This window comes from Nerophis lumbriciformis, linkage group LG01 (assembly GCF_033978685.3).
Source record: "Nerophis lumbriciformis linkage group LG01, RoL_Nlum_v2.1, whole genome shotgun sequence".
Lineage (NCBI taxonomy): Eukaryota > Metazoa > Chordata > Actinopteri > Syngnathiformes > Syngnathidae > Nerophis > Nerophis lumbriciformis.
This window is the reverse complement of record NC_084548.2, coordinates 65,099,245-65,124,823: the sequence shown is the minus strand read 5'-3', so window position 1 is coordinate 65,124,823 and position 25,579 is coordinate 65,099,245. Positions and strand designations below refer to the sequence as shown.

At 38.9% G+C, this 25,579-nt stretch overlaps 2 protein-coding genes across 2 annotated transcripts in view; both read right to left on the bottom strand.

The window, feature by feature from the left end:
* LOC133571702 (major histocompatibility complex class I-related gene protein-like) overlaps window positions 1-10,422 on the bottom strand; it is a 110,293-nt gene extending 99,871 nt beyond the window's left edge. Inside the window, exon 1 of the mRNA XM_061924246.1 lies at window positions 10,373-10,422. The gene's annotated coding sequence lies outside the window, so the exon portion shown is untranslated. The remainder of the gene's footprint in view (window positions 1-10,372) is intronic.
* LOC133571782 (class I histocompatibility antigen, F10 alpha chain-like) lies at window positions 6,917-9,774 on the bottom strand. Its single transcript, XM_061924271.2, has 5 exons — window positions 9,714-9,774; window positions 8,719-8,985; window positions 7,905-8,183; window positions 7,515-7,823; window positions 6,917-7,257 (listed from the first exon to the last, which is right to left on the bottom strand). The coding sequence occupies exons 1-5, from the start codon at window positions 9,766-9,768 to the stop codon at window positions 7,055-7,057; spliced, it is 1,113 nt and encodes a 370-aa protein (XP_061780255.1). The 5' UTR covers window positions 9,769-9,774; the 3' UTR covers window positions 6,917-7,054.
* Window positions 10,423-25,579: the final 15,157 nt, after the last annotated feature.

Genomic DNA, 25,579 nt, shown 5'->3' with positions numbered 1-25,579 from the left:
TCAAACTTTGACGCTTTATGGAGTAGGCGAAATTACTTTGTTCAGCTCAGTTTATTTATTTAACTCATGTGTAATGTTCATATTGTTGTTACTCAGCCAGGGTTTGTGGGTCTGATGGACCCGTTGCATTTTGTGGCTTTTAATGCCTCACAATCAAACACTTTTATGTTAAAATACTGAACAGTTGTTTATTGGGATAAGGTAAACATCTGTTCAGTATTTTAACATAAAAGTGTTTGATTGTGAGGCATTAAAAGCCACAAAATGCAACTGGTCCATCAGACCCACAAATGCTGGGTGAGTAACAACAATATGAAAGTTGCACGGAAAATTTCTCTGCCAGTTTCTGCATCCCACAGGGATTCTTCTTTTGTCTTTCTGCACCTCCGGTTCCCACACAAGGTTGCAACATTGTTTGTCAACACTGTGTGCTCTCATTTTCTCGCACATTTGACCCTCTGATGTTCTGTGTACCTACACTCTGTCCTCCTCCTGTCTAGGCCTGCTGTGTGTGTGTGTGTGTGTGTGTGTGTGTGTGTGTGTGTGTGTGTGTGTGTGTGTGGTGTGTGTGTGTGCGTGTGTGCGTGCGTGCGTGCGTGCGTGTGTGCGTGTGGTACACAGAACATCAATTTCCACACTTCTTTTAGCCCTGGGTCCAGTGGACCCGGACATCTTATATGTAATAGAAATGTGTACGGTGTGTGGTCATTAAATATGTATTCTGATATATGTTCTTCACAGAAAATGAGCCAAAGACAGTGTGTCTCAGTTTGAAAAATGTATTAATTGTATCATTTTTCTTTTAATAAAAAATGAAAACGGGTCCCACAGACCCGAACACCACACAAGCACATTTAAAAACAAGCCCAGTTGGCCAAAGTGCTGTACAGACATAAGAAACAATTTGCAACAAAAAAAGGGGCACATAGTGTCACATTTATATTGTAACATGGAAGGATGAATACAATACAATAGCTTAAAAGAAGTGCAGAATCACCTAAAATACTATAATGTAATAATTAATAAATATACAAAACAAGAAATAAAAACAACCAAGAGATCCTGTCTAACTGGATTTGAACGTCATGGAGTAAAAAAATATTTTTAGCCTAGATTTAAATTGTCTCAGAGACTGGGAGGACCTAATAGATAGTGGAAGGTTGCTCCACAGTCTGGGCCCTGCCACTGAGAAGGCTCTATCTCCTCTGGTTTTTAGCCTAGTTTTTGGGACAGCCAGGAGGAGCTGGTCTGAAGACCTCAGGGTCCTGCTGGGACAAAAAGGCTGCAGCAGCTCAATAACATAGGGCGGGGGCTACTTGGTGTAAGCATTTATAAATATTGAGTACAATTTTAAAATGAACTATAAAAGTAACTGGGAGCATAATAATAAACGGAACAGTTCCAATATGTCAGGAGCAGCGATAATAATAAATGGAACAATACAATAGGTCACGATCAGCAATAATAATAATTACAACATTTACAATAGATCTTTAGCAGTTCTGCTGCTCGTGACCTAACAAGTGCAAATAAATGAGGTTTCTTCTCTGGCTTTCATACAGGGTTTCTGCAGATATCAGCAGATCTAATTTAATGCTATTTTAATGCCACTTAAAACACATTTAATGCCCGTGTCCTATTGCAGGTAGTTATTATATATAATCAAAAACGTACTATTGTCTATATAGACACAATTCTAAGCATTTGACAATATTAATCTTGAATAGTTGAACAGCTTACATTAACTGTTACTCTGTAGTGAATTAAAATTGACTCACAAGATTGTTTAATCTGGGGATGTATTTTTCTGTAGTTGTAGCAGCAGCTGCCAGTTGTGGTGGCGACAGCAGAGGTTGCTTTGTGGGTCACGCCCAAAGAAATTTGGCACCGTTAACCGCCGCCTGCCTTTAATCGCCGACTTGAGATTAGCTAAAAGCATTTGTTATTTTACCGAATTAAATGTTTAGTAATGCCTGTGGATATCAAATGTAATGCTTTTTAATGCCATTTAAGGCCTTAATTATAGCAAAATCCGTTCAGTGAATTTTAATACTCACCCGGAAAAACCCTGTCATGTTTTCGATTTTCAGATTAATCGCAATTCTTATTTGTAACGATTCTTAATCGCTTCAAAAACATCAAAAATTGATTTAAATTATTATAATTGTTTTCAATCTGTTTTGTCCAGCCACTCAGACAAATCATGTTGTTGATGTAGATGATCATATCTACTGTACAGATTTACTTTAGAAAAGTGTGGGATACTTATCTTACCTTATTTGTATTTGACTTCATTAAATGTTTGGGTAAAATTTTATTAAACAAAAACACATTTCTTTAATGTAATGTATAAATTGTTCATAACTGTTTATTTTATGGAGGAATGTAGTTAATCATAGAACCGGCATCTAATGTTATTAAAAAAAAGTATTGGTTTTGAATCGAGAATCAATTCTGAATCAAATCGTGTGGTGCCCAAAGATTCACAGCCCTACAAGTTTACATTTCTTTGTGCTATTATCTTGCAAATGTAAGAGGTCATTAGCCCAATTATGGCTTTATAGATAAAAGTGTACCAATGCCTTAAATTTCAAGTAGAAAGATCTGGCCATCCTATGTGAGAGTACAACTCACAAAGTTGTTCCTTTTTTAAGTTACCGTCTGTATGTAAGAGCTGTAGAACGTTATGTTATCAATTTGACCCATTTTCTACCAGTTACTGCTATTAGCATGTAGCATTTCCTTCTTGGTTGACAAAGGGTAAATGGCTAGAATCGCCCCCTAATGTTTGGGAGGTGCATAGCGTTTGGCCAATGAATTACAGAGCTGTGTACGAAAATGAAAAGACATAATTACAAGTATCCAAGTGTTACAGTGCAAGTGATCCCACCAAAGGCAGCAAAAACATTTGATCGTAACTCGTTTTTTAAGACATAACCATAAAAAAAAAAGAGACCGTATAACACGAGGAGCAGTTTGATGATGAGCAAAGCACATCTCCTTCTCGTCTTCAAGTGTGACCACGCTCCTCAGTGGTCGCTCTGTGTCCCAGTGCTCAAAAGCTCCTGGAGGAAAAGGATGACAGCACAAGAATCCAAGTGGAAATGTTAGCTGAAAGACGAGTTTGGATGCGTAAACGGTCCATGTGAGCTAGGCCTGGGCGATATGGCCTAAAAATAAAATCTCAGATTTTTTCACAAGAAAGTCGATTTACAGTCAGTTGTTCTAGGTGTGTTGCCGCAAATCTCAACTACTGACAACACTTTTCTTTTCTTTAGAACAACGTCTCGCTCTCGTTAGTGTTAGCATTAGCCATGTTTTGCTAGGTGTGAATCTCCGCTAAAGAAATGAGGGTGGAAGCTCCTCTGGACAAAACATATTTTAAATCTGCAACAAAAAACTCAAATATATCGGCAAAGTGTGAGCTAACTTACTGTGTTGCGACTGATTTCATCCATTGAGTTCTCTGAGCGCTAGGTACCATCGTCACCAGCTGTCAGACAAACACAAACACACCGTGACATCAACGCCTCACATTTTGTACCTTTACTTCTTTCCAAAGGTTTGAAGAGTCCAGAACTTTTATGGTAGTCAGAATGCTAACGTAAGGGATCAAATACTCATGTTCCCCACTGTACATCTAGAAGGTGCATCTTCACTCGTATCAGATCTTTGATGTGTGACTCCATTGGTTGAGAAACATCAAGAAGCAGAGTGGTGCACTTCTACTTCCTGTCAAGAGTTAGATGTGTGACACGTTTACATTGCCTGCATGTCAGCAGGTCACGTGACTCGGGACAGGGTATCTTATCATCCATCCATTGCTACCGTACATTTTAATTAAGGCTATCAAACGATTAACATTTAAATTTAAAATAAATTATGATTTTTCACATTTTGTCCATAGTTAACTCATAATTAATCAAGGTTAATCACAGATAGTTTATCAGTTTTAATAAGTCTACCTTACACCAGTGGTTTTCAAACTTATTTTCACTAAGTACCACCTCAGAAAACACTTGACTACCACCATAATGACCAGCATTGAAACACGGTAGCGTAGAAGAGGTTTTATTTAACAAGTATATTTAATATTTTTGGCCACTAACGTTACACACAGTTTGAACAGTAACACTGTGTTTGAATATCAGTAAATAAAACACATCACGTCATTACAATATTTAATTGATTCTTTGGCGAACCACTAGATGGAGCCGTACGACAGCTTGAGAATCACTGCCTGAGAATCTAAACATAATTGTCAAGTTTTGAATACTATCAACATGGGACTGGATTTTTTTTGTTTTTTTACACGTTTGTTATACATTATGCTTTTTAAAACAGCTTAACACAAACACTTCACACATGTGCACCACTTCTGACACAGGCACACATTTACTATAAATAACAATTATACTATAGCATAAAAAAGTGCCTGGGTCAGCGTGTCGGGTGTACTTTCCTTAGATTACCGTATAGTATCATTACTCCACAATACTGATCGGTCGCAGAATTAGGGGCGTTGACACCCATTTTGCAATTTCTGTGTAAAGTTGTTGGTCGTGGGATGTGATGAGGACTCGGCTCGCGGCGGCAGATGGCTTCGGTCTTGTCGGGAGACCCTGCTGTGGGGCTTTGGGTAACTTTGCCATTTAGTGTGCCCTTTTCTTTGTTTGTTTCTGCTCGGTCTTTGTTCCTGCAGCACCTGTGTGTTTTCCCGCACTTTCGGTGAGGGCTGACGGTCACACATCAGGCAAAGGGAAATAAAAAGTGCAGTTAAAGGAAATTATAGCATTAACTAGTTACTCTCCCTTTAAATTTGACAGCTCTAATGTTCACCAATACTAGTACCAAAACTATCAGCTTCCAAAAGCGCCAGTTTCCGTCTCTGCTATCCAGTAGGGTTGGTAACGATAAACCGGTTTGAGCGGATATCCAGTTTGACAAGTGAGCGATTCGGTTGAGTCGGTAGCAGTCACCTCATTCGATCAGAATCAGCTGTGAATCTTTAGATTCATCGATTAACGGACCGGGTGTTGCACGAGACTATCAATCAGTTGACAGGGGGATGCCTCTGTATCAGCAGACTGGGGTGGTGGTTTCTCTTTTTAAAAAGAGGAACCAGAGGGTGTGTTCCAACTATCGTGGGATCACACTCCTCAGCCTTCCTGGTAAGAGGTGTACTTGAGAAGAGGTTGCATCGGCTAGTTAAACCTCGGATTGAAGAGGAGCATTGTGGTTTTCGTCCTGGTCGCGGAACTGTGGACCAATTCCTTAAGGGTGCATGGGTGTTTGCCCAATCAGTCTACATGTGTTTTGTAGACTTAGAGAAGGCATTCGTCCATGTCCCTTGGGAAGTCCTGATGAGAGTGCTCAAAGAGTATGGACATACCTCTATGACCAGTGTCAGAGCTTGGTCCGCATTGCCTGCAGTAAGTCGAACCCGTTTCCAGTGAGGGTTGGACCCCGCCAGGGCTGCTCTTTGTCACAAATTCTGTTTACAACTTTTATGGACAGAATTTCTAGGCGCAGTCAGGGCGCTGAGGGGATCCGGTTTGGTGGCTGCAGGATTAGGTTTCTGCTTTTTGCGGATGATGTGGTCCTGCTGGCTTCATCTGGCCAGGATTTATGGCTCTCACTGGATTGGTTTGCAGCTGAATGTGAAGCGACTGGGATGTAAATCAGCACTTCCGACTTTGAGTCCATGGTTCTCGCCCAGAAAAAGGTGGAGTGCCATCTGCGGGTTGGGGAGGAGATCCTGTCCCTAGTGGAGGACTTCAAGTACCTCTGGGGTTTTTTTTGTTCATGAGTGAGGGAAGAGTGGATTGTGATATCGACAGGCGAATCGGTGCAGCGTCTGCAGTGATGTGGACCCTGTATCGGTCCGTTGTGGTGAAAAGGCAGCTGAGCTGGAAGGCAAAGCTATCAATTTACTAGTCGCTCTACCTCCCTAACCTCACCTATGGTCATGAGCTTAGGGTTATGACAAGATCAAAAGACAAGATCATGGGTACAATCGGCCGAAATGAGTTTCCTTCATTGGGTGGCGGGGCTCTCCCGTAGCGATAGGTTGAGAAGCTCTGTCGGTCAGAAGGCCCCTCAAACGCCTCGGAATCCCCGGGAAGAGGTGGACGAAGTAGTTGGGGAGAGGGAAGTCTGGAATTCTCTGCTTAGGCTGAAGTCCCCCCGCAACCCGACATCCGATAAGCGGAAGAAGATAGATGGATGGATGGCATTTTTATATCATCCGATCAAAGAAACTTGTTTAATAGATAGTCTTTTTTGGTCCATGTCTAAACATAAATATATTTGACATGTGATTCTGTTGTCGTTTTACTTTATCTTTGCCTTAAAGCATTTTAGGGATATATGTCGTGTTTTACACATTTGAAAATAATGCTAGCATGTCACTTTTATAGAATGTTTTTTTTTTTCTATATTGGAAGAGGAATGTGCCTACAGTGTTTTCATTCATCAGGTTATTTGTATTCTCATGACATTCAACTGATCAGTTGATTGTTCGGTTTGTCTGAGAAGACGTTTGACCTCTCAATAGAGTCGTTTTCATCAGCTCATGCTCTTACACTCAGCTTGGACAGGTTTCGTCTGAGCGCTTGGTGCCAAGGTCTTAACTATTCATCCAACATGAGGAGGAGCGTATGTACAGGAAGGAATGCTTTTGTTCTTTTGTGGTGTAAAAAAGAAAGTGTCCATCAACAAATGTTAACCATAGAATGGAATCATTCATACACCCTATCATATCATTCCGTTTTTAAAATAATTTTTGAATGGCATGGTTACCCATGTATCTTTATGGATTCGTCCATCACTAAGAGATGTCCAACTCTACTATCCAGTAAGACAAAGTGAAGACTTTCAGGCTAAACTTGTAACAAACGTCCACATCAGACTTTTATACGAGTGATGCTTCACCCCTGCTTTGTTTATGGCGGTTCAAAGAAAAGAGAATAAGATTGCCTTACCAGCTGGATCATAGTTGGCTGAAATGAAAGACAGACAAGATGACTTGGACTTTTGTCTTCACATCACCTTTCTATGTGAGAGTGTGTGCTCTCTCTTTGAGGATCTTGGAGTGTTTGTCGGCACCTTTGCAGCCTGGAGGAAAGCACCAACTCACAAAAAAAGAAGTGTGTCCCTCACCTTTTTTGTTCTTGTGACGCACGGCGACTACAACAATGATGGCGAGGATCACTGCAACAGCCGCCACCGTGGCGCCAACGGTGACCCACACATTGTCTGTTGAGAGCAAAAAAGCAGGAAGAGGAAACCTGAATGAGTACTTTGCATGCATCCTATCAATGTCCAGCATTGTTCTTGTGACATGGATCAATAATGGTGGAAGTTCTGATAAAATATCGCCAATGTTCTTGATTTGAGGACGTAATAATTCAACTTAATGTGTCGAATGCAGCTGAGAGAGTCTCCAGCACTCCCCGTGACCCAGAGAGGGACAAGCGGTAGAAAATGGATGGATGAATGGGTGTCTTTCTCACCTTCATCGCTTGCGTTGTTCAGGATGCTTCTTCTCTCCAGCTTGGTGACCAGGTCCTCTTTGACACCAGACAGCTGAAACACACATTCATACTTGCTCTCCACTTCGGCCGTCACCTCCAATTTCAGATCCACGGTCATCTGGAAGGTTCCATCAGGGTTGGGCAGCATTTCTCCGTGCACCACGTTCTCCTGGAGATCCTTGCCGTCTTTCCTCCAAAACAAGGCCGCACTGCTGGGGTAGAAACCTGTCGCGAAGCAGCTGACTGGAGAGGACGGCGTCTTCTGAAGGAGAAAAACTTCTGGAAGCTCTGCATGGGAAAGAGTGTAGGTTGTAATGTTACTTATGTTCCTACAGGGGGTGGGCTATCAGTGTGCATCATGTGGTTTACCTGTTCTCATCAGTACGTCTTTACCAAAGTTCACATACTTTTTCAAGTTATCAACACAGGTCCCAGTGTAGTACGACTTTAAATACTCGATATAATTTCGATCGTGGTCCAACTTGTGTTTCATGGGGACGGCTTGTGGTTTTGCTGCAATCCATGTCCATGTCTTGGTGTCTAGCGCTAAAAAATCTTCTCCATCATAGCTGGACTGTTCCCAACTGTTGATTTCATCAGTCTCATCATTCCATTCACAGCCGTACATCCTCTGGTAAATGTGAAGACCTGAAAGAGTAAGACAAATTATATAAAATGGAGTAACACCTTATCACCATCAACCCACGTGCACACATACACACTTGTGTCTTTAAGAGGTCATACTATGATTTTAATTTACAATCACCACACTTGCTTGTGTTCTACATAACCTGTAATGATGGTGCGTTTTGTCAAACTTTGGATACATTTTGCTTTACAGACCAACTTAAAGCTCTTTCTGAGTGTCTCTTGGAAACAAGTCATGGTACCACACCCGATCATGCTTTTTAAAAGTTTCTTTTAGGCGAACAAGCAGGACAACATACCGCAGTGCCACACTGTACAATGTTCCTGCTCACGTCACACAAATCAAGAAAAAAACAAACCATTAATAATAGGCTCCTGCAGCAGCTGCCAACATACAAGACAAGTGAGTTTTGATAACTTGAGCCCTCTAAGTGTCAGTCATGTGTTTTTTCTCTGTCATTATGGATGCCCACAGACAAGGTATCAGTGCAGTAATGTGTGTTTATTTTAGTACATCAAATATTTAATAACAAACCTTCAGTGTGGTTGAAGCGCTTCTGTAAACTTTCCAAGTCCTCTTTGTCCTTCACTTCATTGTGAATATTTAAATGTGTCTGCCATTTAAAGTGCTCTGGATCCACTGTTGTAAAGTTCTTCATCCATTCTTGTTTGGCTTCTGCTTTCTTTGTGTTGCTGTCATAGTGACCGATCTCAATGTCATCAAGATAAGCCACGCCCACATAATCTGGGAAGTTTGTAACTTGAGAGGACGCAGTGTGGAAATACTTGAGCGAGTAAGTCACTGAGAGAAAAACAAAACAAGATGAGAGTTTTATCTTTTTTTTAATATCAGCAACGTTGTTCTATTAGTATTCATTTCAATTCTGTCCACAGTTGGGTCTTAAAGGAGAACTGTACTTTTTTTGGAATTTTGTCTATTGTTCACAATCATTATGAGAGACAAGAAGACACGTCTTTTGTTCTTTTTAAGATTTTAAACATGATAAAAAACACTTCAAAGATACGACTAATAGGAGTCACCGTTGTAGCGTTCAAACCCCTCTAAAACTAAAACTAAAAAATAGTTTGACAGTTTTTGAATGCATTTTTAAAGTGATTTAGAGGTAGAATGGATTCTTCCCATTAGCTGCATTGCCAACCACCAAGAACGAGCCAATTTTTACATGTTAGACTGCAAAAAAAAAAAATGTTGTCTCTCATAATGATTGTGATTGATAGGCAAAATTCTAAAAAAAAGAAGTGCAGTTCCCCTTTAGCGTAAATACAAAAAACTGCTTGATACCACAGAAAATACATTATTTGTATACATATGTAGTGCATATCATCGTTTATTATTTGTTTGTATTCCCTTTGAAAAATAAACTATAAAAAGTTGACTAAAATGCACTTGTTCATAACCACTCATGTTGGGTCAAAGTAAACAGTGTCAACAATAGTCATGAAAATAAAAACAGTGTCATAATAGGTGTCAATTTATTAAATGATTTTGGAATATTAGAATGGACTTACCAGGCACTACAGGGTGTATTTGCACAATTAGCATCGATAACACAAGCATGTTCATGATCTCCTGTCACAAGTGCAGAATGAAAATATTTGTTAGTTAGCAACTTAGCGAGACAAAGAAAGTGACAAACTTACCTGGGGATCGTTAATAACAAAGTTGCTACAGCTTGGTTATTATACGGGTTACGGAATGTAAATTAAGTATTGTTGACAGTTTTTGAATGCATTTTTAAAGTGAATTAGAGGTAGAATGGATTATTCCCATTAGCTGCATCACTTGCCACCAAGAACGAGACGATTTTTACATGTTAGACTGCAAAAAAAAAAAAAAGTTGTCTTCTTGTCTCTCATAATGATTGGGAACGATAGGCAAAATTCTAAAAAAAACAAAAGTGCAGTTCCCCTTTAAAGTAAACACAAAAAAACTGCTTGATATCACAGAAAATACATTATTTCTATACATACGTAGTGCATATCATTGTTTATTATTTGTTTATATTCCCTTTAAAAAAGAAATCAAAAAAAGGGACTAAAATGCACTTGTTCATAACCACTCATGTTGGGTCAAAGTAAACAATGTCAACAATAGTCATGAAAATAAAAACAGTGTCATAATAGGTGTAAATTTATTAAATGATTTTGGAATATTAGAATGGACTTACCAGGCAGTCCGTGGTGTATTTTCACTATTGGCATTGATAACACAAGCAAGTTCATTATCTGCTGTCACAAGTGCAGAATGAAAATATTTGTTAGTTAGCAACTTAGCGAGACAAAGAAAGTGACAAACTTACCTGGCGATTGTTGTCGTTACAACTGTACACCTGAGCGAATGACAATTCACTTCCTCAATGTGTTCACATCAGGTAATGTGATGTGACGGTTGCATCATTTAGGGGAGGAGCTAAAAATGATCAGAATCAGCCATCATTGGTCAAAAATGTTTAACACACAAGGAATCTGACTTGGTATGCTGTGCTCTCTTGTTCAATGTAAAACAATAATAACAATGAACTAAAAATACAAAAAAGTACTTCAAAAACTAATATGTGCAAGGCATTACTTTATTTACGTGCCTCCTTGAACATCATGTCCAAAACTCAAGGATAGGATAGAATAGGTCTTTATTGTCATTGCACAAGTACAACGAAACTTTGTTTTCAGCACAAACCCGTTCAAGATTAGACAAACAAACAGTGTACAGGGTTACAGAACAGGAACGCTGATGGGTCGCCACAAGGCGCCCCGTAAAAGATGGGGAAAAAGGTCAAACGCTGGGGAAGGATGAGTAAAAAAATACAATCCAGACTGGGCTCCTAAGGGGGCCCAGTCTGGAGTGGGAAGAAACCTCCATAGCAAAGCATACATATTACAACATACATCTCGAGATATCTAGCAACAGAGGGAAGGGAGTGCGGGGTCATGGTGGTGGGCCGCAGCTCTCAGGCGCTGACCATCCTTTCATCACCCCTATGGGATTTGCGTTGGGGCGGGGGGTATGTATGTGTGTGGCGTATATTTTTGTAGATGCATGTTTGTGTGTAAGCTTGCAGTGTGTCTCTGTTCCGCGGCCTTGATGTCGTCCAGTCGCTAGTCCAAAGTCAACAACAACAGGTGTGTGTCCATGAGAGACAAGAAGGGAGTTTGTTGTGTCTTCGCTGCACTGTCCTTCGGGAGAGTCTCGAAGCCAGGGAAACAATCCAAGTTAGAATGTTTTGTATCCGAGTGAAAATAAAATTAGCTTTTCACTCTAAATTGTCTATGACTGGTCCTCAAACCTGTGAGGCAGAGAGTCCGATGTGATCCAAAATCACAAGAGTGTCCACTTTGTAGCGAAGATCAGAGATCTAAAACTGGACAAAAATGAAACTATAGTTTCTTCCGACGTCACCTCCCTGTTCACCTGTATTCCAACCCAGGATGCAGTAGAGACAGTGAGGCAACGTCTACTAGGTGATCGCACCTTACAGGATGGATCCACACTAAACCCAGAACAGATTTGCCTTTTGAGAGAACTTTGCATTAAAGGGGAACATTATCACAATTTCAGAAGGGTTAAAACCATTAAAAATCAGTTCCCAGTGGCTTATTTTATTTTTCGAAGTTTTTTTCAAAATTTTACCCATCACGCAATATCCCTAAAAAAAGCTTCAAAGTGCCTGATTTTAACCATCGTTATATACACCCGTCCATTTTCCTGTGACGTCACACAGTGATGCCAATACAAACAAACATGGCGGATAGAACAGCAAGGTATAGCGACATTAGCTCGGATTCAGACTTGGATTTCAGCGGTTTAAGCGATTCAACAGATTATGCATGAATTGAAACGGATGGTTGTAGTGTGGAGGCAGGTAACGAAAACGAAATTGAAGAAGAAACTGAAGCTATTGAGCCATATCGGTTTGAACCGTATGCAAGCGAAACCGACGAAAACGACACGACAGCCAGCGACACGGGAGAAAGCGAGGACGAATTCGGCGATCGCCTTCTAACCAACGATTGGTATGTGTTTGTTTGGCATTAAAGGAAACTAACAACTATGAACTAGGTTTACAGCATATGAAATACATTTGGCAACAACATGCACTTTGAGAGTGCAGACAGCCCAATTTTCATCAATTAATATATTCTGGAGACATACCCTCATGTCAGCAGGCCAGAGAAGCTAAGGTCGATATTCTTCTCTTGATCATCTTGGGACCGTGTGAGCCAAGACATCCAGGGGGTTTAGCTCGCTCGTCTGCGGGAACAAACTGCCGCCATTGCTTGCCGTGCTAGCGAGGTCCTTTGTCCCTGAATTGCTCACACACTCCGGTAGATTCAATGGGGGTCTGGCGGCAGATTTCTTTGACTTTATCGTTGGAAATGCATCTGCTTTGAGTGTCGCAGGATATCCACACATTCTTGCCATCTCTGTCGTAGCATAGCTTTCGTCGGTAAAGTGTGCGGAACAAACGTCCAATTTCTTGCCACTTTCGCATCTTTGGGCCACTGGTGCAACTTGAATCCGTCCCTGTTCGTGTTGTTACACCCTCCGACAACACACCGACGAGGCATGATGTCTCCAAGGTACGGAAAACAGTCGAAAAAACGGAAAATAACAGAGCTGATTTCACTCAGTGTTTGAGAAAATGGCGGATTGCTTCGCGATGCGACGTCACATTGTGACGTCATCGCTCCGAGAGCGAATATTAGAAAGGCGTTTATTTCGCCAAAATTCACCCATTTAGAGTTCGGAAATCGGTTAAAAAAATATATGGTCTTTTTTCTGCAACATCAAGGTATATATTGACGCATACATAGGTCTGGTGATAATGTTCCCCTTTAAATATAATGAGGGCTTTGAGGGGTAAAGATTGGGGGGCTGATAGACTGACATTGAAAGCAATATATATCACTTTAATTCGATCTGTTATTGATTATGGATGCATTATTTATCAATCTGCTTCAAAAACATTACTTGGGAAAATAGACAAGATCCAATCACAGGCTTTAAGGTTATGTTGTGGAGCTACAAAATCAACCCCAGTTGCAGCATTACAAGTAGAGATGAATGAAAAACCTTTAGACATGAGGAGAGATCAACTGTCAGCAGTTTATTGGGCAGGCTTAAAAGGGTCCAAGCAAAGACATCAAACCCATCAAGTGTTACTAAACTGCCAAGAAAAAGAGAAGGAAAAAAATGAATAGTTTCGGGTGGATAATAGGAGACATACGTATGTAATAAAGCTCAAATTGATAATATTAAAGTTAGCCCTACAGTACCAATCCCTGCAATACCACCGTGGATGTATGAAAACCCAAATATAAACATGCAATTATTAAAGAATAGAAATTTAGATAGTTACCAGATGGAACAATGGATTGAGGAAATGTTTTTAGACAACATCATGGTGTATACAGATGCATCAAAAACTATAAATAATAAGGTAGGAGCAGCAGCTGTTATCCCACAAGGAAACATAGAATTAAATAAAAGAATTAGTGATAAGTTATCTGTTTTTACGGGAGAATTAGTAGCAATTTATATGGCAATTCATTGGATAGTGGAAAATAAACCAAGAAAAGCAGTCGTGTGCTCGGACTCCAGCTGTGCATTGATGAGCATAAAAAACATGGCATCAGAAACAAGACAAGATTTAGTTTATGAAATAGTTCAGGCAATCTACAGAATAAATCAAGCAGGAGGTGTGGTAACATTTCTTTGGGTTCCTGCTCATGTAGGAGTTGAGGGGAACGAATTAGCTGATATTTACGCAAAACAAGCAAGCACTAAAACAGAAGTAAACATGGAGATTAAGCACAGTAAAGAGGAAGTGAAGAACATCATTAAGATGGAACACAATAAAAAGTGGCAGGATAATTGGAATAAGGAAACAAAAGGTAGAGAGTATTACAAAGTCCAGAGGAGAGTAGGTGTAATGAGAGGAGGCAATAGAAATAGGAAGGAAGAAGACATTACTACTAGAATGAGATTACGACATGCATATCTAAATAGTTCATTAAAATTGATAGGGAAACATACTACAGGACTGTGTGATTCTTGCCAACAGATAGAAAGTGTAGGACATGTTTTAATACATTGTAGAAAATATAATAGAGAAAGGGAAATACTGGAAAGTAAGTTAGCGAAAGAGAATGTTAGGTTAGCAGTGGAAGATGTATTAGGATTGCACTCAGAACACATAGGTTATAAAGCAATATACACATATTTAAAAAACACTGGGTTAAATTAAAGAATATAGAGTAGGGAGCCACCTCGGTCCACACTCCATTACAGTAGGTGGCGGTAATGCACACCACAAGGTTGCTTGCCAACCGCCATAAAAAAACAAAAGAAGAAGAAGAAGAACAGCCAATAGCTACTCTCCTTACTGAGGAGGTCATGACACTGTTCAGCACCAGACGTCCTCCAAGCACCGCCTCACCATTTCCACCATGTGGAGCCAAATTCAAGTGAGTAAGGTTGATATTCCAATGCTTGTATTCTTCTTTAATTAGTTATTTTCTCACTAAGCAGGGTTTTACAGTATGATTGATGTTGATTATGAACGTGTTCAAACATGTACTGTCGAGTGACATTGTCTAGTTTTATGCTAGCAGTGCAGCAGCAATATTTATGTCTTCATTCAGGTAACTTTCACCCATATAACTAACTCTGTGTTTATTGTGCTTGTTACTAATGATCATTTCACCCATATAACTAACTCTGTGTTTATTGTGCTTGTTACTAGTGATCATTTCACCCATATAACTAACTCTGTGTTTATTGTGCTTGTTACTAGTGATCATTTCACCCATATAACTAACTGTGTTTATTGTGCTTGTTACTAGTGATCATTTCACCCATATACGGTAACTAACTAACTGTGTTTATTGTGCTTGCTACTAGTGAACATTTCACCCATATAACTAACTAACTATGGGTTTATTGTGTCTACTACTAATGATCATTTCACCCATGTAACTAACTGTGTGTTTATTGTTTCTGCTACTAGTGATCATTTCACCCATATAACTGTGTTTATTGCGCTTGTTACTAGTGATCATTTCACCCATATAACTAACTGTGTTTATTGTTTCTGCTACTAGTGATCATTTCACCCATATAACTGTGTGTTTATTGTGCTTGTTACTAGTGATCATTTCACCCATATAACTAACTGTGTGTTTATTGTTTCTGCTACTAGTGATCATTTCACCCATATAACTAACTGTGTGTTTATTGCGCTTGTTACTAGTAAACATTTCAACCATATAACTAACTGTGTTAATTGTTTCTGCTACTAGTGATTATTTCACCCATATAACTGTGTGTTATTGTTTCTGCTACTAGTGATCATTTCACCCACGTAACTAAATGTGTGTTTATTGTGCTTGTTACTAGTGATAATTTCACCCATATAACTAACTAACTGTGTGTTTATTGTGTTTGCTACTAGTTATCATTTTGCCACCTGTCTTATGGCATAGTTTTAACAAGTAAATGGTCGTTTGTTTAGTATGCTAATGATCGCTAATTAGCATGTATGCTAGGTGTTTAGCTGTGGACTAGAACTTGGTCAGTCTTAGTTAAGTTGTAAGTTTACTTACTTACAGTCTTAGTTAAGTTGCATCCCTGCTAAAAATGTTCTATAGAATATCTATAAAAAAAAGTGTAAAGAATTTCTAATGAACTTTAGGACCGAAGTTCTATAGAACAGGATTCTAGAGAATGGTTCTATAGAACAGGGTTCTAAAGAATGGTTCTATAGAACAGGATTCTAAAGAATGGTTCTATAGAACACAATTCTGAAGAATAGTGCTATAGAAGAAAGTTCTAAAAAGTAGTTCTATAGAACAGGCTCCTATGGAATGGCTTTCTGTGGAATACGGTTCAGAATGATGTAGAAATGATTGGGCAGGCATTCTACAAAATCTGTGGTCTAACACTGGCAATGGAGAAAGACAAATATTGCAGTTGAATTAATGTTGACTTATATTGATTATATACATGTAACTCAAATCTTGACTTTTGCTCCTGTTGTATATAAAATGTCAAATTGTCAGTTTGTGTGAAAGGTCCAATTCTAGTACTTGATGGGAGTCCCCAGTTGGTTTCAAACCCAAAACCTTCAGGATGAGGCACTGAATGGCCAGTAATAAATGTCAGCAGCATAAATCAACATGATCACCGCGCTTCCCCGACTGTTAGAGACGGCTAGACGTCCAGCAGAATTTGTTTCTGAGGCCTTCTTTTTTTCCATTTTCTGCGCAATGTTCAGTTTCACTCCAATGATTTTCTTTATCACATTTGCTTCACTTGAGGGATGGAGCTTCTTCACAAAATCTGAAAGATCAATAAAATATACCAGAATTAGTGTCTGCAGACACCAAGACACTAGCTGTCATGCAATGAGTTACACTATGGCATTTTTCAGCTCGATAAAGAGAGTGATGTCTATCATTTAATCAATGCAATGGATAGTCAACACACTGCATACATTGCATATCACGCGTTTCTATGCTGTAAGGCATTTGCACTGCTTGACGCACACAAAATCATATGTGGTGCAATCATGCCAGGCTTTACGAACTGCAACAAATCTGTATCAAATTCTGACAGTGCATGTACACTATTCATTAGCTATATAGAAAATCCATTCAGTGTGTGAAATATTTTTCAAATTATTTTCAGGATTTCACTTTCTTGTGAATCTTGTTGTGTACTTGATGGGTGTCCCCAATGGCGTTCGAACAATCACGAAAGTGCATTAATAGAATTCTAATAAAAATATTTAACTTCAATCTGATTGAAACCATATCCACATCGGGAAGGGGATCTGACACATTCCCTATCTAAAAGTCGTTCACTTCTCAACTTGCAGCAGAACTCACGGAAATTCCCGACGCTGTTAAATAGTAAGGCGGAGAATGCCGATATAAGATATCAAACGTGAAAAACGTGTAGATATCCGTGCGCTGCGGTTTTTGCTTTGTCACTTGATGTTGGTTTCCGACGAGATCAAAGCTAATGTGACCACCCATGCCTATAAATCTGTCAAAACGAACATCTCGCAGTCAATTCATGGACCAAGCCGACTGGAAGCTATGGATATCTATACTTCATGCCAAACGATCACGGAACGACTTGGAGATAGGAAAAGGGTCAGATCCACTTCCCTGATGTGGATATGGTTTTAATCAGATTGATTTAACTTATACTCACCAATAATAGCAGACACTTTCTTGTCATCCAGTTTTGGTTTCTCATGCTTATCCTTAAAAGCATTGGATTTTTTTCCTGTCAAGCTGCTGTTGGCCAGCTCCTCTCTGGTAAACATACCCCAAATCAACCTGTCAATAAAACATGCACACAATATGTTCAAGAACTTAAGACAACTGGTAAACAATACAGCATAAAACTGACAATCCACTGTACAGAATTACTACTGATGATAATTTCAGCTCTATGAGCTGATTTGCAGGTATGGATTATTGATACATACATGTACAGTTAGGGTCAACAATAGTCAGTTTCAGACATCTTTTAAACTATAAAAGAGGTTCATTTTATGGTTACAACTTCTGGGCGTTTTTACACATGACGATTCTGTACTTGCTCTGAGTACTGTTGTCTAGCGAATGACCAGACAACAATACTCGGAGCAAGTACAGAAACGTGTGTAAAACGCACAGAAGTTGTTACCATAGAATTAACCTCTGTTAATATTATACCCCAACTTCTAAATGTTACTTAAAGGGAATATATGTTCAACAATAAACAACCAAATGTATATGCCTATAGAAGAAAATCTATTTTTTGCTTTTCATCTTGAGTTTGAATGCAACACTCAGGGTTCAAAATTTGCCATACATGTATACCAGTTGTTTGTTTCATGGCCATATGTTTATTGCTGTAACATTTCATTCAGTTTAATATTAAAAAAAACCAAATACCATTTGGTGCTGTGACATTTACTGAAAATAACACACAACACACTTACCTGGCCATCCTCATCGACCTCGTAATCAAACACCCGCCGTAGATGGGCCTGTGTCGGTGTCACAGTTGGTGACCTGAATGGCACTGGCGAAGATCTGTGACTGGTTGGCGTTGAAGGATACGGTGGCTGTGACAATTTCTCGGTAGTCTGTACCAATGTTGATGGTACGGATTGGCCAATTGCAGAAGTTGTCGGTATCTGCAGAGCGACAGCAGGACGTCGAGCTGATAGTATTGTTGCCTGACGTGATAAGTCGTCCATCTTCATTAGCAGGCCAGGAAGTCCTTTAATAGAAAAAAGTACATTGTGATGCAGACACAATAAAAAAAAAAAAAACATTAATAACATGAAGCTGGCGATATCCAAACCGCTCGGCTCTAACCCCAGCTATCATAATGTAAGGGTATTTTGATAGGAATCTTGTTCAAGTCAAGGGAAACATGGTAAGGAAGCAATCAAAGATGAAAAATATATATCACCATATATATTAATTCATCCTGACCACGCGGAGATTTAATATTTGTCGGTCAAGATATCCAGCTGAGACAAAATATCAAGAAGGAAGGGACGTAACTCTTGCTAATATAAGAGAAACACACAAAAACGGACGGACAGACAGACAAACAAACAAGTACCATATGGCCTCCCCTTATTTAGAGGGGAGGACATCACAACTTAGGATGTTGTATATGCAACAGTTCTGAAATTATCCCAAATCATAAATGGATTTTTATTGGAAAAAAGGGGCATAACTCTGGAAAATATTGTCCGAGACGACTCATTTTCGATAGGCTTCTTGTTACGCTAAGATAAATAGATGTAACAAGTTTGATTTCCGTACATGAAACGATTCTGTAAATATTGCGGTGACTGATGGACAGCCGTACATGACGACAATACCCGTAGGCCAAAGTTAGATGAAAATACAGTAATAAGAAAGTTATTTCATACATTGACATGTAAGCATATTTTCCATCAACCTATGATAATTACAATAACATACTTCTAGAATAAGAAAACCTACCTTCAACAACCCTCAATGCATCTCGAAGGGATTTGTTTTCCTCTCTCAACTGGAGGACTTCCTTCTTCAGGGATTCCATTTCTGTACATGTATCTTTCGGTGAAGTTCTTCCCAGCTGAAAATGTCAAAATAGTAAATCAAATGAAATAATTTGTATTATGATTAATTTGGGCGCTCATATGTTTTCCGGAAGCAATTTGTCCTGGATACGGCCCTGACAGCACCATATAAGTTTTACATGTATAAGCAACCTTGTAGGCACATTAATTTGAATATGCTACATGTACATGTAGCAGTAAGCCATTCACACAGGAGGCACTGTTCATCAGGTATTTGTAGTGTTATTTTCATATAAGTAAAAGTATAAACTTGTGTTTTAAACCAGTTGCCAGGGATGCAATTTTTACGTCTTCGATTTCAAATGAATGCTAGGCACTTGTGATTGTTTGCCTCGAGAGGGTGCTTTGATTAACCAATAAAATCCTATTCTATTCTATTCATGTACTCACAGCAGCAAGTTGGGCCTTCAATTGTGCCCGAGCATCATATCCCACAGCTGTACGGCTTACTTTCCTCTTTTTCTTCTGAAAAATCAAGATTAACAAGAAAACGTGTTCAGTTCTTTTATATGCCATTGAAGTGAAGAAATATGTTTGCAGAAATGATAGATTTTCGAGTACATGCAGAAAGTCTGTCAACACCTCAATTTGTCTTGAATATTATTCTGTCTGAGTTGGTCGAATTGAATCAAAATATTCAATAACTTTAAAGCCTACAATGAAACATGATTTGATTAACTTTTATGATAAAGAAAAACTGACAAGGTACTTCAAAAGTATGGGATTGAATCCTACAAAACCTCACACAGTTGAAACACCACTGAAATAGTGAGTGAGTGAATTAACGTTTAACGTCGCTTTCAACACTATTTCGGTCATATCGCGACAACACCACTGAAATAAAAGTACCTGCTGTCTGTCAGATAGAGTCTCCTCGTCACTTTCATCCTTGCTCTCACTGTCTGATGACCAAGACTTTGGCTGTTTGTTTCTCTTGCCTCTGCCATATTCCAAATCACCAGTAAGGGGTACATCCTTGCCATCCTGAGCGGCTTTCAAATATGGCGTCAGTTCACGTGTGTCTTCTGTGTAAAAACAAATATGTGCCACATTAAGCTAAATTAAACTGTACAGTTAGTCATACATTTCAGCAGCAGATTGTTATCACTAAATTACTTTGGTATACCACCAAATCTCAGAATTCTTGCCACGTATTTGGTTTGTGACTGCTTCCTTCCTCCTGCTTTGTTGAGTGGCCATGGAACATGGACTTCTTCATCACTGTCCCAATTTTCTCCATTCAACCGCTCTTAATATAATATATTTCGTCTCGATGATCATCCTCCCCTTGCTTCCGTTTGGCGACCTGACTGGGGGCCAAACTCCTTCTCTGTGTGATCACACAAGCCTGACGTTACAAACAATGGAGGGATAATAATAATAATAATAATAATAATAAATGAGGCTAGTTTTGCTAGCTCACCATTTCCGCCCGTGCCTCGAAGCTGCTGTTTGGCTCAACGTTAGCCCGCTTGTGACGTCTCGCATCGCGCCTAGAAGACCCTAAATGTGATGTTTAAGCCAACAAAGTTACCGTCAATGAACTCCGACGTGACTTGGGCAGCTTAGAAAGAGCGAGTGAAGTCAACATGGACGTTGTGGCCGCCATCACCACTTCAAACTGCCCGCGAAATCTGCTTTGCAACTACGGCAAGCGCGAAGGGGAAAAATTAATAATTAAAAAGAAAAAGTTGATTTGAACCATATTCGCACTTATTAGTGTCGGATATGAGAAACATTGATACAACGCGATTATTACCAACTATACATGAACTTGGTTGTGATTGCAGCCTTAAAACAGTTTTGTTATTTTATAACAAAACGAGAGCAGTTCTATGTATCGTGTTTGGGGGGGGGGGGTTGTAATGTTACGCAAAAATGGAAATTTGTAAATATTTTCTCAGGACAGTTTTTTTTTAGACATGAATTTGAGTTTGACTAAAAGTGCAGACGGGTGAAAAAAGTATTTACTTTCCGTCGAATATCTTCTTCTTTGGTTTAATGGCAGTTGGCAAGCAAGCTTGTGCTGTGCATTAGCGCCACCTACTGACATGGAGTGTGGACCGAGGTGGAACCTCCTATATTCTTTTATTTTAACCCAGTCTTTTTTAAATATGTGTATAATGCTTTATGTCCTATGTGTTCGGACTGCAATCCTAAAATATCTTCCACTACTAACCTAACCTTCTCTTTCACTAACTAATTTCCTAGTATTTCCCTGTCTCTATTGTATTTCCTACAATGTATTTAAAAAAAAGTCCTACACTTATATCTGATCATGTATTATGTTCCCGATCAATGTCAATGAACTATTTAGATATTTAATCTCAGTCTAGTAATAATGTATTTTTATTCCTCCTCTCATTACATCCACTCTCCTCTGGACTTTGGAGTATACAGTAATAGAAAACTAAATATATCCTCCAATCGGTTTCTCCTTATTGGAAACAGAAATCATGAAACCATGTGTATTCAGCCTGTTGATGTAGCCCGCAAGTGCTTCAGACACCAAAGAAATGAGAAGAACTTTATTGTTCCCTTGCCAACAACACAAGAACTTGACAAATAGATCAAAATTGATTAATCTCTAAATGTCAAATGTTTATAGTGAATTCCAGACTTTCATATATTATTAAGAATGGATTGTTGTATGATGTAAATAATATCCAATAGCCTGCCATTGACTATCAGTAGGGATCTCGGATACTTTCCTGTTTGTGCCTAAAATGAAAATGTGATCATTTTAATTGCTAATGGTAGGCAATTGTAGGCCTATTATTTAGTTTGAAAATACTTATCGAATACATGTACTCGTTTCACCTTGTTATTTGTACATGTTATTATTATCCTGGTATCACCACTATCTGGCAGGGCCATTGTCTTGGACAGGGGCCAGGACTGGTCCAGGCCTCCCACTCACCCCGACAGTGGCCCTGCTGCATGGAGATTGGTCTCCCTGGGGGTGTGGTTGCTGGTAGGAGACGGAAATGGAGCCGTCCGGTACACTCTGACTGCAACCCAGGGTGACCGATCTGGTGCTGCCAGGTATTAAGTGTAGCTTGTATATGTATATATATGTGTTATATTTCTGTTTCTCTTGTACTTTGCCTTTAGCCCTTGTGGCATATGTGTCACATTGTGCAATAAACATTTGATTTGATTTGTATACAAAAACATGGTAAATGGCATGCTTATGTCAGACTGTTTTTATTTCCCCACATTTTGAATAAAAGTGAAGAGCACCTGCTTTAAAAATATGTGTTCTTATTTTATTTGCATTCAAATTCTGTCAAGGAATATGCGACAAGGAGTTCATTCTGTATAAATTACAGCCTTTCACCCAGTTATCTTCTGCCAAAGTTCTGGGTGTCCGCCTTGAAATGACACCTCACAATTTTGAATGATACAAAATTAACATTTTCATAATTGAGGGAGACATCCTGCATTGTTCAAAAAACAAGCTAAAGTCTGGTGAATCAACTTAATGAGATTAATCAATGCTATGGTGATAGCGCTGCTGCCATTTTATAGAATTTTATTCCATGGAACAATCTATAGAACTTTCAGCAGATAAAGGATAATGTCTATAGAATTTCTGTTAGACATTCTATAGAATGCCCAGTTCTATAGAACAATCTATAGACCTTTCTGCAGATAAAGTAATGTCTATAGAATTTCTGTTAGACATTCTATAGAATTCCCAGTTCTATAGAACAATCTATGGACTTTTCATCAGATAATGTAATGTCTATAGAATTTCTATAGGATATTCTATAGAATTCCCAGCTCTATAGAACAGTGAAAAGACCTTCCAGCACATGAAGCTGATGTCTATAGAATTTCTATAGAATTTTGAATACATATTCTATAGAATCTTCAGTTCTAAAGAAATTCCGACGAAATTCTATAGCGTTCTATATATTTCTATAGAGATTCTATAGAACACAAAACATCAAATTCCACACTTCTTTTAGCCCCGGGTCCAGTGGACCCGGACATCTTATATGTAATAGAAATGTGTACGATGTGTGGTCATTAAATATGTATTCTGATATATGTTCTTCACAGAAAATGAGCCAAAGTTAGTGAGTCTCAGTTTGAAAAATTTATTAATTGTATCATTTTTCTTTTAATAAAAAATGAAAACGGGTCCCACAGACCCGAACACCACACAAGCACATTTAAAAACAAGCCCAGTTGGCCAAAGTGCTGTACAGACATAAGAAACAATTTGCAACAAAAAAAGGGGCACATAGTGTCACATTTATATTGTAACATGGAAGGATGAATACAACACAACATACCTGCCAACTACTCCGGTTTTCCCGTAATTAGTACGGTTTTCATCAACCTATTCCGGGTTACGGTTGCAGTGATAAAAAATACGGTTTTTCATTAATTAAAAAAAAAAAAAATGTTTTTAAGTTTTATTCACGAAATCGCGTAACAACAATGACAATCGACACTGCTTCCCGTAACTTCCTATCGAGCCATTCCGAATGCCATACGCGAGGCTATTTATAGCACCGCTGCCAAGCACGAGGCACCAGTTGCCATTGTTTCCAAACGAGCGAACGATCATGGAATCAGCCGGAGAAAAATCGCAAACGAGTCTTAAACCGAAAAGAAAACTGCAGTCATTCCGTGAAGAATATTCAAAAGCCTACCCGGGAATAATTATCCGTTCCAAAAAGGGTGAAAACTACGCGAATTGCACCTTGTGCAGACAAGATTTTTCGATCGGACACGGAGGAATTAGCGATGTAAAAGACCACGTTGGGACAAAAAAACACAAGTCTAATGCCGTTGCTAGCGATACAAGTGGAAAACTTTCAACGTTTTTCGTCGCCCAAACAGATTCTTTGGATGTGATAAATGCCGAAGTTTTATTTACGGAGGCAATAATTGAGCACGGACTTCCAATCGCACTGGCTGATCACATGGGACAGTTATTTCGGAAAATGTTTCCCGACTCGAAAATCGCCAAAAAATATGGACGTGGTCGAACCAAAACATCAAACATTATTCAGTGTCTTGGAACAGAATCCTCAAAAAGTATCGCCGATGTCATGAATACGGAACCAACCAGAAATCTTGTTAAATGTTGACAGCATAACTACCAAAATACAGAAGTATGTCCTTAATATTTTTGCAGTGCTATTTCTGTTGAAAAGTTAAAATGATTACATTAGAGATGTGATGTGCCACTTTTCAAGTGTCTGATGGCTTAAATTAATTTTCATTAATTTTTCATATTTTGAATTCTTTTGAAAAGCTTACAAAAAAACTACATTTGAATTGTAATTCCATGCTATTGACAGGACTATTAATTTTAATGAAGTTAGCTTACCATGTTTACAGTATGATAATTGTGATAGAAATGTGAATTTTAGGCACAGAATATTTTTTACAATTGAACAAGGCAGTAGATTATACAAGCTTGGACAGAAAGTTATTAATGACACCAATTTTTTTTTTAATGGAATTGTTTAGTACTGTTTTACCATTTGTTTACTGTAAAAAGTGTTTATACTGTTTATACTTTCAATTAACAAATTGAAGTCTTGTGAAAGGTTGACAGGATAACTGGCATTAACTGTCAAAATAATTTCAAACTATTGAAGTTAGCTTACAGAATAAACATGTCAATCAACCCATATGATTTTTGCTGTAATATTTTTGTTTTGAAAAGTCACTGTGACTGATAGAAAAGTGATGGTTTTAGCAACATTTTAACCTGTCTGAATGCTAATAATCATTTTGCGTCGGGGGGCGAAGGAACCCCCCACCAGGACTTTGTCCTGGACCTACCGGGGCCTGCGGCCCCTGGACCCTGGCTACTAGGTTTTTCTGATTTCAAAAGTTGGCAGGTATGACACAATATTAAAACATACCTTAAAAGAAGTGCAGAATCACCTAAAATACTCTAATGTAATAATTAATAAATATACAAAACAAGAAATAAAAACAACCAAGAGATCCTGTCTAACTGGATTTGAACGTCATGGAGTAAAAAAATGTTTTTCGCCTAGATTTAAATTGTCTCAGAGACTGGGAGGACCTAATAGATAGTGGAATGTTGTTCCACAGTCTGGGCCCTGCCACTGAGAAGGCTCTATCTCCTATGGTTTTTAGCCTAGTTTTTGGGACAGCCAGGAGGAGCTGGTCTGAAGACCTCAGGGTCCTGCTGGGACAAAAAGGCTGCAGCAGCTCAATAAAATAGGGCGGCCCGGGGCT

Coding starts and splice junctions, on each gene's coding strand:
- LOC133571782 (XM_061924271.2), bottom strand. CDS start 9,768: ATGAACATGCTTGTGTTATCGATGCTAATTGTGCAAATACACCCTGTA. Junction 8,184..8,718: donor GCGCTTCAACCACACTGAAG/GTTTGTTATTAA, acceptor TTACTCTTTCAG/GTCTTCACATTTACCAGAGG. Junction 7,258..7,514: donor GAACAACGCAAGCGATGAAG/GTGAGAAAGACA, acceptor TGCTCTCAACAG/ACAATGTGTGGGTCACCGTT.